The 15,345-nt window shown below is 41.3% G+C and overlaps 1 protein-coding gene across 1 annotated transcript in view; it reads right to left on the bottom strand.

Annotated features, from left to right (window-relative positions):
- Window positions 1–15,339, bottom strand: part of PLCXD3 (phosphatidylinositol-specific phospholipase C, X domain containing 3) — an 81,352-nt gene extending 66,013 nt beyond the window's left edge. Inside the window, exon 1 of the mRNA XM_010585793.1 lies at window positions 15,233–15,339. Coding sequence (XP_010584095.1) covers window positions 15,233–15,335 — 103 coding nt within the window. The 5' untranslated portion in view covers window positions 15,336–15,339. The remainder of the gene's footprint in view (window positions 1–15,232) is intronic.
- Window positions 15,340–15,345: the final 6 nt, after the last annotated feature.

Here is a 15,345-nt window from a genome sequence, read left to right as displayed (position 1 = left end):
GAAACATTTCCTTTCCTTCCTGGTACAACAAAGTGCAAACCACACAAGTCTCATGTACAAGACATCAAAACCTAATGTGTCAGCTGTCACAAGAAGCTCTGGATACTCTCTTTGTCCTCTATTATACAACACTGTAATTCACTGTCAGAGCAGAATACGTGAATTCTAAATTACACTACTGTTTCAGAAAAAGCATGGTTCAAAGGCTAAGTCATTAAATTAAGATCTATAAAACTCACGTTCATTTCCTGCTCCTGCCTCAGCTTCCCCCATTTTAAGCAAGCCATTCAGTTTTCTGGTCCATGAAACATGGAAAACATCCTGTCGTAATACAGAATATGAACCCTTTACAATTTGTGTTTAGTACGGAGGCTATGGAGATGGTTAAATGATGCACACATTTTCAATGCTCTGATTGTTTCTTTTAGACAAGCTTTAAGTACATGTCTTTTGCTCTAAGTCCACTTCACTGAATCTGATGTCACATCTCCCTCTGGAAGCATGAGCAAAAGCCAGAAGTCAGAAGCCCCGTCCTAGATCAGCCATACCACCAATCAATCATCAGTGTTTTTACTCATTGATACAGAGATGTGTCTGCTGCATGCTTTGGCTGGGCTAATATAAAAGTTACCCAGTCTGGTTACTTGCACTGTGATGTCTCGAGGATCTCCAGCTCTACTGCTCTTCTCAGCACCCAGTCCAGGCATCAAAAACTCCATAAATCCTTACCTTTAATAAGATACACAAATGCACACAGTGTTTCTGATAGCTGCTCTTCTGTTCTCCACTTGCATCTCAGTATTATTTAAAATACTTGTTTTCAAACTATTCCACAGTTAGTAATATGCCATGAAAATCCAGCCAAGATCAGACACCAAAGCAATAGGATTTGTCTTCTGTAAGAAGCTGTTCAAAAGAGATATAATGAGCCTTGGTGTTCCAGGGCTTCAGAAAACAGACCAATACTGCTGTCGTGAAACAACAAAATGTCCGTGGTGTACTTGAGGCCATGTATTAAAACCCTTTCTTAGAGAACATTCTCTGTTTCTACATGTATCTCAATTCCATAGTAATTACAGGAACAGATCACTACATCTGAACTGGGAGACCAAAACCAGAAATTACAACCTTTACTTGTCCCAGGAGTTCTCCAGACTTCAATTATATGAACATCTTAAAAGATATGTTAAGACTTTGAAAATAAGCTAGCTTGTTTTCAAAATACTGCTGCCTAAATACTAAAACACATTATTATAAATAAATCTTAATACATTTGAAAGCCTCATATATTTTCTTAATTTTACAGTAAAAATGAGCAAGTCTGTGAAAGGCCAGCTGGCTCCACTATCATTATAATGCAGACCAAAACCAAAATACTACTTAGTGGCATTTCAGCAGCGCACTGTCTCAAAAAAGATTAGATTATATGCTATTTCCTCCTCTTCTGCATGTCCCTTAACACACTACAGTAACAGACTAAGAGCCTGATCTAGCACTATTACTCATCACTGTGGGTCTGTCAGTTCAAAATGCAATAGGCAAAATCCCCAATCCTGTTTTTGTCTAGTTGTTCCCTAATTTATATTTAGGTCATAATCAAAGACAATGGAATTTTTGGATAAGGCTGAATTGTAAAGCTTGTGATTTTTTCACTTTGAAGATCATCTTTTCTTTCATGCAGGTATTTAATAATGGTTCACTTAAAAGACTGGAAGCAACATAAGTTGGTACTCATCTTTCTGACAAATGAGTTGCATCGGGTATTTTAGATGGCCATATTTAAGTCTATCACCTAATGAGCATTGTTTTCTTCAGCTGCTCAGAACAATTTATTCATCAAGAGCTAACCAAGACAGACTCAGTTCCATGCCACATAGTGCACAAAGTAAAAATACAGAGTAACTGCTCTGTTTTAGTGACATTTCATTATAGCTCTGCATTTATACATGGGCCAAGGCAGTGGAAAACCAGGTCCAGTCAGACTAATGTCAAAATTTCTCCTGGCAGTTTGTGAATCCTATTATCCAATAAACTGTTCAAAACCAATAAACTGTTCAAAACCAAACGAAACCAACCAAAAAAACCAACACCCAACCTTAACTGTGAACTGGGTTGAACTCATGCAAAAAGCTTACTTCAAGCATAACGTTTCCTTCTCTCTGTCCTGGATCTTTCCTGGTTTGTCCATAAATTGCTGGGAGTTTTGAAAACACATTACTTTGCCTCCTAGATTAAAACAGTGCTCACAAATTATTATCTAAGACAGAGACACGATTGCTAGCCTATCCCCACTTACTTTCAAGTGTGATTTCCATGTTAGAAGAATGCTTCTCCATATTTCTACTGGCTTTATATATTCTCTAACAAAGTGTTTGTGGCCTGTATCCCACACTTAGGACAGCTGAAATGATACCTGAAGGAAAGTGTGACGTAAAAGGGATTGCATTTAGCTTCTTGGCTTTGGTGCTCCAGGAACAGCATGCTCTTGTAGACAAGAGCAATTTCAAAAGGAAAGGGCATTACCTCTCACTTGACTCGAAGAAGTTGCTTTCAAGGCATTATCAGCGCTTCTGTATACCATTTGGAATACAAAAACACCTATTATTAAAACCTTAACATGACAACAAAACACCACGACCTCCCCTCTCCCTGATAAAATTCAAGCTAATTCACAGCCTATAAAGGCGGTTTAAAGATTAAGAAATTCTTGGCACATCTGGGAAAGCAGTGCCAAAGAACGATAAAATCCAGTTCTGAAAATCATACTGGTGGCTTACTGTTGCCTCAAGACTTACCTGAGAAGCAGGCTGGGCTGGAAAGAGGCCACCACAAATGTTAGTTCCTCGAAGGTAGGTGGCACAATGCATGTGAATTGGAAAAATAAGTTTCATCCAGAGCAGAGAAATGTTGATTTATATGGATTATAAATAGCCAGAAACTACTGAGCATTGGGAGAAAGAAGAGGACATCCTCCAGCCATGCCCCTACAACTCTGCAGCTGTGAGCGAGATTCACAGGCCCCACCCAGGAGACAACAAACAAGATGAAAATCCATGCTCGGTTGGGAAGGAGGCATTCAGGCTGCATCCACTGCCACCAGCACAGGTTCTGTTGCTCCATCCAGTACCTATTCAGTGTCAAAAACCTAAGCCGTCCCAGAAGCCGGGACCCAAACTTGTCTCAGTCCTCTCTTGTCCATTCATGCTCTCCCAGCACTGACCCAGTGTCACAAACCCTCTCGTGCCCACTCCCATAGCTGTCCAAACCTTGTACTCTCCAGCAGCCAAGAGGAATAGGGAAAGTCCCTACTACAGTCTCATTTACAGACTAAGGGACACAGCTCTCCCTTGAAAGCCACTGGAAAAGCAGTCCATCAGGGGCTATAGAACATCATTTGGATGCAATATTTTGGCTCAAGAAATCCACAAGCCAGAAGAGTAAATGGGTACATAGCAGAAGGGGAATATCCCTTTATTCTCACCTCATCCTTAAGCCCTTTCCCTGACATCAGCCAGAGAAGATGCCAGAGCCAGGTCACTAAACCCACTGCACCCTTGATCTCCTTCAGCACAGCACTTCTCACCCTGGCCTTAGATCTCCACCTTTGCATCTCCCACACTATGTAATCCTGGTTCGGCTTAATCCTCATTGTGTTTATTTGCCCATCTACCAACAGGGCTCTCCTGCAAAACTGAAGTCACTTTCCAATAGCAGAGATTACTCCTGTTTTTTAAAGGATCCAGCCTCAAAGGAAACTAAGAATTTTGTGGTGTAGAAAGTACATTAACAAACAGCTAGGAGTTGAAACCATAAGGTGGACCAGAACAGCCAACCTTTCACTGACTTGTTCTGATCCCTACAGAACAGGAGGATGCCACAAGGCCAAATACATAATGGCACAAAAGCAAACCATTTCTCGGCAGTACCACCCAAGCATCATCCTGGGCTCAAACAAGCCAGTGTCTAGTTTTATCGGTTCATAGTTGCATTGTTTCCACCCAGAACAGCCTGCATCATTGACAGCCAGTTCATTAAAACTGATCTTAGAAATCCCGGTTTTCTCCATATTCCACACTGTGATTTCTAAAGGGATTCCTGCCTCTTGCACACTAGAAGCAACAGCATTCATCTGTACATGCACTGTTCATGTCTTTCACAGTGCCCCTTGGCTTGTTTCCCCTATAAGACAGCTACATCCAAAAATTACTGAAGCTGGCTTCATTTCTCCTTATTTATTGTCAACTTATAAAATGTTTCTCAAAACACTCACCAGGCACATGCGCTAAATAACACTTGGCTAATGGCACGAGTCCAGCTCCCTCTCTCAGCAAGAGCCTGCACTACTAGATAAGCCTTGAAGCATGACTAGAAGGTCAAAATACATGTGCTCCCCATTCCCATCTCAGACAGGACTCTTCTGAGGGAACGTCTCCTACTGGAAAGCGTAAAGGCTGTCAAATTTGCATCAGAAGCAGGGTAAGCCAGAACTCCAACCAAGCAATGCTCTGAAGATTAAAATTCATCAAAACTGAGCATCTCCATGCCATTGGAAAAGCCTGCACTTCAACCCTGGAAATGGTGAGAGAACTACACCAACTGGGGGAAAATTGAAGCATTAAAAAAAAAGAAAAACCAAAAATCCAACCCACAAACACTGCCCAAACCAGAAGATTCCAGACTTGGATTCACATACTTACATGGCCTAAATAGTGCTGAATTTAAACATACAGTTTGTTGACCAAAAAAATACACCGCTGACTCCTATGGTGTACTCCAAGGCCCATTACGCACAGGCAGTGAGCACACTTAATTCCAGCATGCACCTGCTGAGAAGAGGTTCTGGGGATCCAATGGTGCAACTCCCTAAAAGCACTTTTTTTAGTGCAGTGAAGATAGACAGATGAATGCAGAAAACCCCATAGCATCTGCTATTCAATGTCTAAGTCAAATCTTCGCCTCCAGGAGAACTTCTAGTCAACACCCTCCTCCCCCTTTTTGTGGCTGAGGGTAACCATGGAATTTCTGCTCAAAACCAGCTTAAACCAGCTTCATCCAGCTCCAGCTCACCCCCCTGCACTAATGATTCACTCCTACTGCAGTGCAATACAGAACACCTCTTTGCTTTCCAGCAATGGAAAAAGCAACTGGCAGATGTCTTCTGCAGTAGCTTCAAAGTGATCTCCTGATCTGGCCATCATACACAGTTAAGCCACTTTTGAGATGTCAAAGGAGACACTTCAAGTCTGAGGGAACCAATGCAAAAGACGCACATTTTTGGATCACATGATGAGGACATGAATCTGCATATGTGATCTATAAGGAACGCCACCTCTCTGGATCGCATGGCTTCTGAGACGATATTTGTGAACATTATCTACAGAACTAGAACAAACAGTCTTGCAAAATTTAAGGGCTTCAACAGAAAGAACTAAAACTAATCCTAAAACGGCAAACATGTTGGGATTCCTGTGCTAGCAGCTAGAACCAGTACCTACTCAAACTTCTCCTCTACTGACAAAGCAACTTCTGGGTAGCATTCACATGGCTGGAGAGCAGTACTCCACCAAAAGCTTGTGTGAGCTTTGCAGTGTAAAACAAACAGCTTTTCTCCCAAAGCACTGCCTAGGGGTCAGTGAAATGTTCCACAACCCATGGGGCACACTTCCTAAGCCAGCTCTCCTCCTAAGAACAAAGCCAGCCTCAGTATCAGTCTTGAGATTACCAACCCCAGTCTACATAGAAGACATGGCAGAGATTTCTAACAGCTTTCTTAGAATCACACAGCAGCTTCACAGATAATGAAAATGACTAAGAATTCTCCATTTCTCTTCTACCTTTTGATAGCAGGCATCTGAGTGAAACACGAGAAGACAATTCCAGTCACGTGTTGGTTCAGGACATGTATAAACGTGTGATTTGGCTTTGGTGTGAACATCCATACTAGTTCAAAGTGTGTATTTTTGAAAAATGCCAAGTTTTAACAAAAGGATTTAGCAAAACCAACAACCTAATACACTTTGAGGCCCTAAGCCAACCGTCTGATTGCATAGCACTACATGTAACTCATATACTGTACATTTTTTCTACTCTCACTTAAGTCCCAGTTTAGCAACATTTCGTAGTTATAAAAACAAGTTGCATGGCTGCCAAAGTATAAATACATGACAAATGTTTAATAATTATTTTTTTTTTTAAATCTTCTATCAAAACACAAATACGTTGTGGATGATAGCATGACAACAAGGTAAAGCATAAAGTATACTATTCATCTCACTGGGTTTTGTTTTATCAAAAAAAAAAAAAAAAGAGCTACAGAATTTATTTAAAGGCCACGTTATTTCAGTGCCCTTTATCCCAGCTTTTTTAAATCACAAGCAAAATTTATAATCCAATAAACTTCGTGGATAGTTGTCAACTTCATAGTAAGAGCATGCCCTAGATCTCCAATCATTTGAAACATTCTAAACTGTCACACACAAAGAGGAGCAAAGCCTGGAACCACAGCTAAGGAAATCCATTTTTTCCTCCCTCTCTTTCTCTTTTTCTAGCTATTCTGCAATGTTTTATTTCATAGTTGAAACACTAAGATGAAGTATTTAAGCATGAGGTATGCAAGCTAACCAGATAAGAGATTAGATGAAGCAAGTATAAACTTTATTTAATATGAACAGAAATGTTTTAAAAGGTGGCAATGCATCAGAAAACTTTTCTAGTGATTTGTTTTAAATTAGATCGCAGTGAAAACTATGAGATGGTTTTAAAATAGAAAAGACTAAATCTGTACTTCCAAACAGAGGAAACAATATATTCCCTTTCACCTCAAGAAAAACAACTTTTAAGTGGCTATGACATTTTGCTACAGTAGGAACATCACATAGTGATGATTTTCTTTGGATACTTGGACCTGAGCTAATGGAAGACTGAGAACTCTCAGCTTCCAAGAGAGCTAGCAGTGCTCAGCACCTTTCAGCATTTAGTCCCTATCTACCAGGCACTAATCTACAAGGGAAGAAAGATCTTCAGCTTTGCCACAAGCATTTTGGACAGACGACAGTTTAAGGAGGGGTTACTATTGGTATTATAAACTGTAATTTCTGTTTTTGTTGTTTAGCTGTTCTTCCATATAGCCAATGGTAGAAAAAAAAAATATTATTTCACAACTCCACATTAACCAACCGCTTCTTAGCACAAACTATTTCTTTGCTACCTATCTATACCTAATAAGGAAACTGAACCCTTACTACAAAAATGTGAAATACGACCCCAAGTGGTCTAGCTGTGCAAACATATGCAGCACTGGTACAGTTTTCTATCAGAAGCATAAATACATGAAAATAAGTGCACAAACTATTAATCACTGAAATCACAGAATCATAGAATGATTTAGTTTGGAAAAGACCTTTAAGATCAAGTCCAACCGTTAACCTAACACTGCCAAGTCCACCACTAAACCATGTCCCTGAGTGCCACATCTACATGTCTTTTAAACACCTCCAGGGATGGTGACTCAACCACTTCCCTGGGCAGCCTGGTCCAATGCCTGACAGCCCTTATGGTGAAGAAATTTTTCATCATATCCAATCTAAACCTCCCCTGCTGCAACTTGAGGCCATTTCCTCTTGTCCTATTGCCTGTTACTTGGGAAAAGAGGCCAGCACCCACCTCACTACAACCCCCTTTCAGGTAGTTGTTATAGAGAGTGATTTGGTCTCCCCTCAGCCTCCTCCAGACTAAACAGCCCCAGCTCCCTCAGCCGCTCCTCACAAGACTTGTGCTCCAGGCCCCTCACCAGCTTGGTTGCCCTTCTCTGGACACGCTCCAGCACCTCCATGTCTTTCCTGTAGTGAGGGGCCCAAAACTGAACACAGGACTCCAGGTGCGGCCTCACCAGTGCCCAGTACAGGGGACAATCACCTCCCTGCTCCTGCTGGCCACACCATTTCTGATACAGGCCAGGATGCCGTTGGCCTTCTTGGCCACCTGGGCACACTGCTGGCTCATATTCAGGTGGCTGTTGACCAGCACCCCCAGGTCCTTTTCCACCAGGCAGCTTTCCAGCCACTCTTCCCCAAGCCTGTAGCGCTGCATGGGGTTGCTGTGACCCAAGGGCAGGACCCGGCACTTGGCCTTGTTGAACTTCACACAGTTGGCCTCGGCCCATCGATCCAGCTTGTCCAGATCCCTCTGTAGACCCTTCCTACCCTCGAGCAGATCAACCCTCCCTCCGAACTTGGTGTCATCTGCAAACTTACTGAGGGTGCGCTCAATCCCCTCGTCCAGATCACTGATAAAGATATTAAACAGAACTGGCCCCAAAACTGAGCCCTGGGGAACACCACTTGTGACTGGCTGCCCACTGGATTTAACTCCATTCACCACCACTCTTTGGGCCTGGCCATGCAGCCAGTTTTTTACCCACTGAAGAGTACACCCATCCAAGCCATGAGCAGCCAGTTTCTCCAGGAGAATGCTGTGGGAAACAGTGTCAAAGGCTTTACTGAAGTCCAGGTAGACGACATCCACAGCCTTTCCCTCATTCACTAAGTGGGTCACCTGGTCATAGAAGGAGATGAAGCTAGTCAAGCAGGACCTGCCTTTCATAAACCCATGCTGGCTGGGCCTGATCGCCTGGTTGTCCTGTACGTGCCGTCTGACGGCACTCAGGATGATCTGCTCCATAACCTTCCCCAGCACCAAGGTCAGACTGACAGGCCTGCAGTTCCCCCGATCCTCCTTCCCCCAATTTCTTTCCCCTAAGGAAATCACTAACTATTCTCATTTCTGGCAGGCTACTTGAGAAGGGGAGTGTTTAACTGCATTTGTTTACATTTATTTACCCCATACAGCTGTTTAAAATAATGGAACATTTAACATTAAACTAAGGTATGCCACAATAAGTCAAATGAAAAACCATTCAACTTTGCAAAAGATTAGATTAAAATGCAAACTTTCAGATTTTGACCATCTTTCTTCCAAATTATATTCTTTGCAGTGTCCCATGGACTTTACTGTAACGACTGCACAAGCAGATCTGTTCACAAATTAAGCACCTATAATTTGTACCTACTCTGGAGAAAGGACAAGATGGGCATGGAGGTTATTCTCCCTGGAACTGGCTGCTCTTTGAAGACCAGAACTGTTAAACGCAAATCTGTTTACTAAATTTGAAAAGTATTTATTAAAGATATACAATTAATTTCTAATTAAGTAGCTAAAATTTAATTTATCTCTCTATGCAGGGCAGTAGAAGAGATTACATAGTCCTCTTAGGGGGCTTAAAGTTATAGTCTCTGTTACTTTGCACCTGCATTTTTCATTACTTGCACAGCTGAGTGTGTCTGAGCATCTTCAAAGCAAGTATCATTTTGTGTGAAAGATACAGTACAAGTTCCACTATATTAAGAACTGTAGAAAGTTAGCAAACATAAAACATGTACCAAACACAAACTTAAAAATTGTCAGAACATAAGGGCAGTTTGGATACACAGAACAGTTACTAAGTTTTCAGCCAAGAGATGAAATGAAACAAATTCAATGAGGTGGAAAGAGAGGAATAATTCCAGATGGCAATAAAGCCGTTCCCTCTGCTGCACCTGCCATGGTGCTGGGATGCTAGGCAGGTCAGAGAAGCAGCCAGCTCTGCTGGAACTAAGCTGCAGGAGACAGAGTGGACAGAGATTGCTGGATTAAATAAATAGCTCCTGTTGGGAAACCCAGCAAAAGCAGTTTCAAATTACTTCTTGTAGCAGATGGGCAAGTAACTGAAGGGCTTGAACTGTTTGATTTTTATGGCAGTGTGAGGAAGCAAACAGCTTCATTCTGTGCATGCTAGAAACATGTCACAGCAGGGGAAATTAATGGTGAATGCCACAGGAAACTATCACACAGAAATATTTCTGAAAGTGTTGGAAATGACACATTAGCATGTGCAGGGCCACTGAGAGACTGTTTTGTAGATAAAAAGTGATGTAAAAAGAAGACCATCAATAAGGAAGAAGAGAGCTATCCTAAAAAATTTAGGAAGGTCAGTTATGAAGATCTTTGCTCATTTTTCTGAGTGGAAAATAAAGCATAAAGTGCTTATTTCAGGTAGAACACTGAAACAGAGTACAGGGTGCACTGGAAAAAGAAACAGTTCTTCCAGATGCATGCATGTCAAAAGATAATGGGCAAACTGCATTATAGGTTTATTTATAAGTTTACCTGTATCATCAGTTTATGGCTCTAGGCAGAGCTAATTTTGTACAGAATCGGATCCTGGCAAGCAATGCAGAGGTACTCTGTTGACCACTAGTGGACAGACAAGGACAAAACAGGTCCCAAGTGCTTCCCAAAGACAGTCTCTCTTCACTCTAAGAACATCCAATTTATCAGCTATTCACACTCAAAATTAGAGGTCCCTAATAACATTTAAATAGTGAAAATGTTATTTATCTATGTAACCAACAATTAAGTATTTCTAGCCATTTTTAAGGTGAAAGAATTTCCCTGTGGGGCTGAGAATGAGAAGTGTCCACCCAAGAAGTAATGACTTGAGCATTTGCAAGGTATTACAATGGAAGACAGGAATTTAAAATATTTGAAACAGAGCTGTTATGTTACCTCAGCAGTGCTGTCATAAAATGGCTAAAATACTCCAGCTACAGTAATATGCATGATTTTCCCAAGTCTCCCCATACCATGTCCCATCTCTTAATACATCTGTGAGGCTAACACACATCCTCCCTCTTTGTAAACTACTTCTCTATGAGGTCTTGCTCTTTCTTTTCAAAGCATGATGACAGTGGGATAGAGGGAAATACGAATTTCAAGTCTCAGAGCCTCCTTCTAAAGATCGGTAGCATAAAAAAATTCCACCTGCCAACAGCTTCTTATTTTAAATGAACCAACTTTAGCTCTGCTGTGTCTAGTAATTGCTTTCTGGTTGATGGAAAAAGAACTTTATAGGTCAAAATACAAAAAAAAACCCCTCTCACCTGAGAAACAAAAGAAGCCAGTCAGGTCCTGTGCATTCCTCATAAGGAACTACATTAAACAAACATACCTGCCAAGCTCGTATCACTGTGAAAATAATTTTCCCTGATAATTGTATTGCTCATGGTGAATCCTCTAGCGACTAGAGCACAGGCTGAGGTTTCATCTGCTCAAAGAAAGTAGAAAACTCTCCGATGAAATGAAAGCCTGAAGAGTCCCAGCTCTCAAAATTATGCACTCAAGGGATATTTTGGGTCTCAAATTCATTCAGAAGATTTCATCTACATTATATGAAGGACAGACATGTCCCTAGCACATATCAGGACTCCTCATACAACAGATCTTAGGCTAGCATCAATTTTGGTGGAGGGATTAGTTACTTTTTTCCATCATAAATTATTCTTACAGACTTCTCAGAGGCTTGGAATATTAGCACCAGAGGAAAAGGCAACATGTATTACACATATTATTTGTAGAAAAACTCAGACTGATATAAAACTAGATATATATTTACACATTGTCAATAAGAAAGTTAATTGATCAGTAAGTGAGTCACTTCATAAAGAGATGCTGCCTACCGATGTGTATTTTACTGCATTGCACATAGCTTATATCCTCAACTTGGATTAAGAAGATGGCATTAAACACAGCAGAATGCGTAGGCTCTCTATACTTCACCTTCTATCCTCAACTTAGGGGCACAAAGATTTCAGTTCTATAAATGTACATGATCTACAAAAACCTGGTTTTTATCACGGTCAAACAGGCACAGGCATTGAACAAAACTACACTTTACCAACTACCAAAAGACACACTCCTCCCCAAACAAGAAAAAAAAAAATCCAAAATCCTCCACCTTTTTCTTAGCCCAGACTGTTGTGAGTTTAGCCAGGCAGATCTTTTAACATAAGAGGCAGTTTACAAACACTAGGAGACATACACCTTGGGCTGAAATCCTAAGAAAATATCCTTTCATTGTTCTAATTGTCATAGCAATAGAAGATTAAATACGCATCGTGTTTTCTGGAAGCTAAGAGATTATTTTAATTCCAAATAGTGTATACTATTATTTGCTACTGGTATCCTTCACTTGAGGAAAATCTGCCATTTGAAGTGCAAGAGCACACAGACATAGACAGCACAATGAAAGAAGAAAACATCATGATATAACACATCATCCTCATATTTGGAAGAAATCCAAATGGAGAAGTGTTTCTGATTGACAAAGCTGGCCCAAGTTATATTAGAGATCTCTGCCTCATCTATTGGATTCCTGGTCTTAGGAAAACAAATGTACCTGGCTTGAACAAGAGAATGAAATGAGTAAATGAATTTACTGGAATACTAACAAAATCCAGCACTTACTATGGAAGCATAAGTGGTGATAAATAGTATAGATTTGTGCCTGCATAAGCTTAACAACTGACCAATTTAAAAAAAAAAAAAAAAAGAACACAAAAACCAGGATGTGTGATCAATCATGTTTTTAAACATAATATGAACATAACATACCTTCAACAGTATTGTTTAAATAGTATCATGACATACTACTATGGGTTTTGTGCTTCTCTTTGCAGCAGTTAAAATATTACACACGTCTGTGCAAAAACAACACAGTGTATCATCTCAGTTCCAAGCACTCCTTCTAAACAATGAGAAATGTACTGATGATTTTTAATAGAACAACAACATTTTTCCCCTAATATAGTGGAACATCCTCTGTATTGGATAAGTGATGATACATTCATTTGGAAAATTCATTCTAACATTTTCAAGCTAATAGTTTGACTCCTTCAACATTAGCATTGGACTGTTACTCTGGCTCCGGAACCAAGCTCTATGCTGCTGAATTAAGGTCAAAACCAGTATTCCTACTGCACAAGGGAAGTTTACAATCTGCTGGAAAAAAATAAAGATGTACTGTTAACTTCTTTTGGTAAGGAAAATGAAAAAGGCAATGTAAACAAAATGCTGTTTACAAGATATAGCAGTAATTCTATGAATACATTAGTAATTAAATGTTAGTTTCCAAAACAGTTAAAAATTTGCAAGTGAAACTATGAAGATCTGTCATATGAGGTTTTGGATTCTACACATTCCTTGCCTTAACTACTTGAACAGCAGTTATATGTTAATAGCTATTATGCACACATAGCATTAATGTTCACCTGTGGTCATATGAGAGGAAACTTCCAAATAAACATTATGAATGTCTCAAAGGTCATTTCTTCTTAAAAGATGAAACCAATCCCCTGTTCACCTTTGTACTAATACTGTCTATTTCCATATTGTATGTTGAATACAATAATAAATCTACTGTTAGAAGATAGTATTTAAACTGCACTGATACCTATAGCCTGTGTGCCAGGCTCCCTAACTGACAAAATTTGTATGAAGTATAGTGCCCCCCTCTCCATACGGCTCTATTTGCCAAAACTAGCATTTTAGAAGTGAGATAGGCAGATACGTGATCTTTGTGTCAATTTACAGTAACAGAAGGGCAAATTTCAAAGGTCTTAACACTATGGCTCTCAAGTCATAGAAGTTTTGCTGCTAATTTCACAAAATGCAAGACTGTGCATGGCTGTTAGATGCATAAAACCCTTCTGTCAATGTAAGGGGTCAATCTCTGCACTTACAGGCTGCAGAACTTGTCCACTGCTTAATGCTGTACTGGGATTAACTGGCACTTACAGCCCACGGTAGGGTTTGTTTGGGTTTGGTTTTTTTTTTAATTTAAACATGTTAACAAAATGTGAGAGCTTATACTACCACTGCCAAAGCTCTGAAGAATGTCCACTGTGAAAAACCATCCTGTATTTTACAAAGAGGCTATGAGAAAGTAACAGATATCTTGGTGAGATATATGCACCAATAACAGCCTCATGATGCTTCAGTCAAGGAAGCCAGTTAAAGGTCATGTGTATCAAAGGCAGTTTCTTGTGTCTGGAAGCAAGTAAGTTTGATCATGATCTCCTAAAACCCATGAAAAAGTCTCTAAACCAACACATTTAACCTGTAAAGGCCCAATGAATCGCAAACAGAATAATTTCTCATCATAGCCAATATTCTGCAAGAACATTCCACAGCTTGTAGGTTAACGAAGTTATTAACAGCGAAAGCTTTTGCAGCTCCAACACAATTTGACGTTAACAGTTATAGATGCTGAATTCCTATGCCTCAGACGGACAAAATTTTATACTGGATATACTTAACCAATAGCAAAAAACAGTGTAGCAAGTAAAATATTAGACATAGCTTGTGTAAACTGTAAGAAACTAAGAGACATGGGATTTTAAAAGGGCACAGCGGTGTTAAAATGACACTACAGAAAACACATGCCAGCAAACAGTTGCTGCAGTTACAACGTCTTAAAATAATATCTGTCTAGTGTTATAAAAATTGCTGTAACACCAGCAGCTGCTACACAAAACTTGCAAGAAGTGAACACTTCTCATAAGGAGCTTAAGAGACATTTGAGCTTCAGCATCTCTTGAAACCTCCTTCCTGTTAGACATCCCAGGGGGGACAGGATGCTGGCAAAGAGGTCTTGCAAAATGAGGTGCTCCCTCGAACCAGGAATCATGCGAATCAATTACCGTTTTGGATCCTGACATGTATTTTACGTAAGTCTACAGTTATAGTTAATACCTTACCAAAAAAAGGCGGAGGGTGCAGGAAAGAAAGAGTTCAGAGTCAGAGCCCCATAACCTGCCATTTCTCATCTTACTTAAATTAGCGTTGAGATCGAATATTTTCTGACGGCGACAAGAAATGAAGTCGCACAGCGGTGCGACCCGTCTGCCCTGGCAGCAGCCGGCAGCCCTGCACCCTTCCCCGGCTCCCCCTGAGCTCAGACCCCACCTCACGACACGAGCGGGTGAGGAAACGGGCAATTCTGGCACTTCGGTCGTACGTGAGGTGCAGTAAACGGGCTGTTAGGCCAGTGAAGCGCTGTAGGAACACGCCGCTTTTCCACCCAGGTGACAGACGCACCCCGTGCACTCTGCCACCCCGTCGCCGCCAAGTTGGTTACAGTCTGGGGCCGCAAGAACCGCGTCCTGCAGGCACCTCTCCGCGCACCGGCCGCGCTCGCTCACACGAGAGGCAGCGCCCGGGAGCGCGGTCAGGCATCTCCGGAGGAGAGCCACAGCACCGCAGCCCGGGGCTCGCTGCCGCCCCGGCGGCATGAAGAGCGCTCCGCTCCCCTCTCCCCGGCGCATCCCAGCCCGCGGGGACGGCGGACGGAAGCGCCTACCTGGGATGGCCAGGTTGGTGAGGGGGGTGCGGTGGATGCTGCCGGGCAGAGCTGCCATCCAGTCGGCGAACCACAGATCGGTCTTCCCTTGCGACGAAGCCATGCCGCCGCCG

This window comes from Haliaeetus leucocephalus, unplaced genomic scaffold, assembly GCF_000737465.1.
Source record: "Haliaeetus leucocephalus isolate CR32 unplaced genomic scaffold, Haliaeetus_leucocephalus-4.0 Scaffold120, whole genome shotgun sequence".
Lineage (NCBI taxonomy): Eukaryota > Metazoa > Chordata > Aves > Accipitriformes > Accipitridae > Haliaeetus > Haliaeetus leucocephalus.
This window is presented reverse-complemented; position numbering and strand designations above follow the sequence as displayed.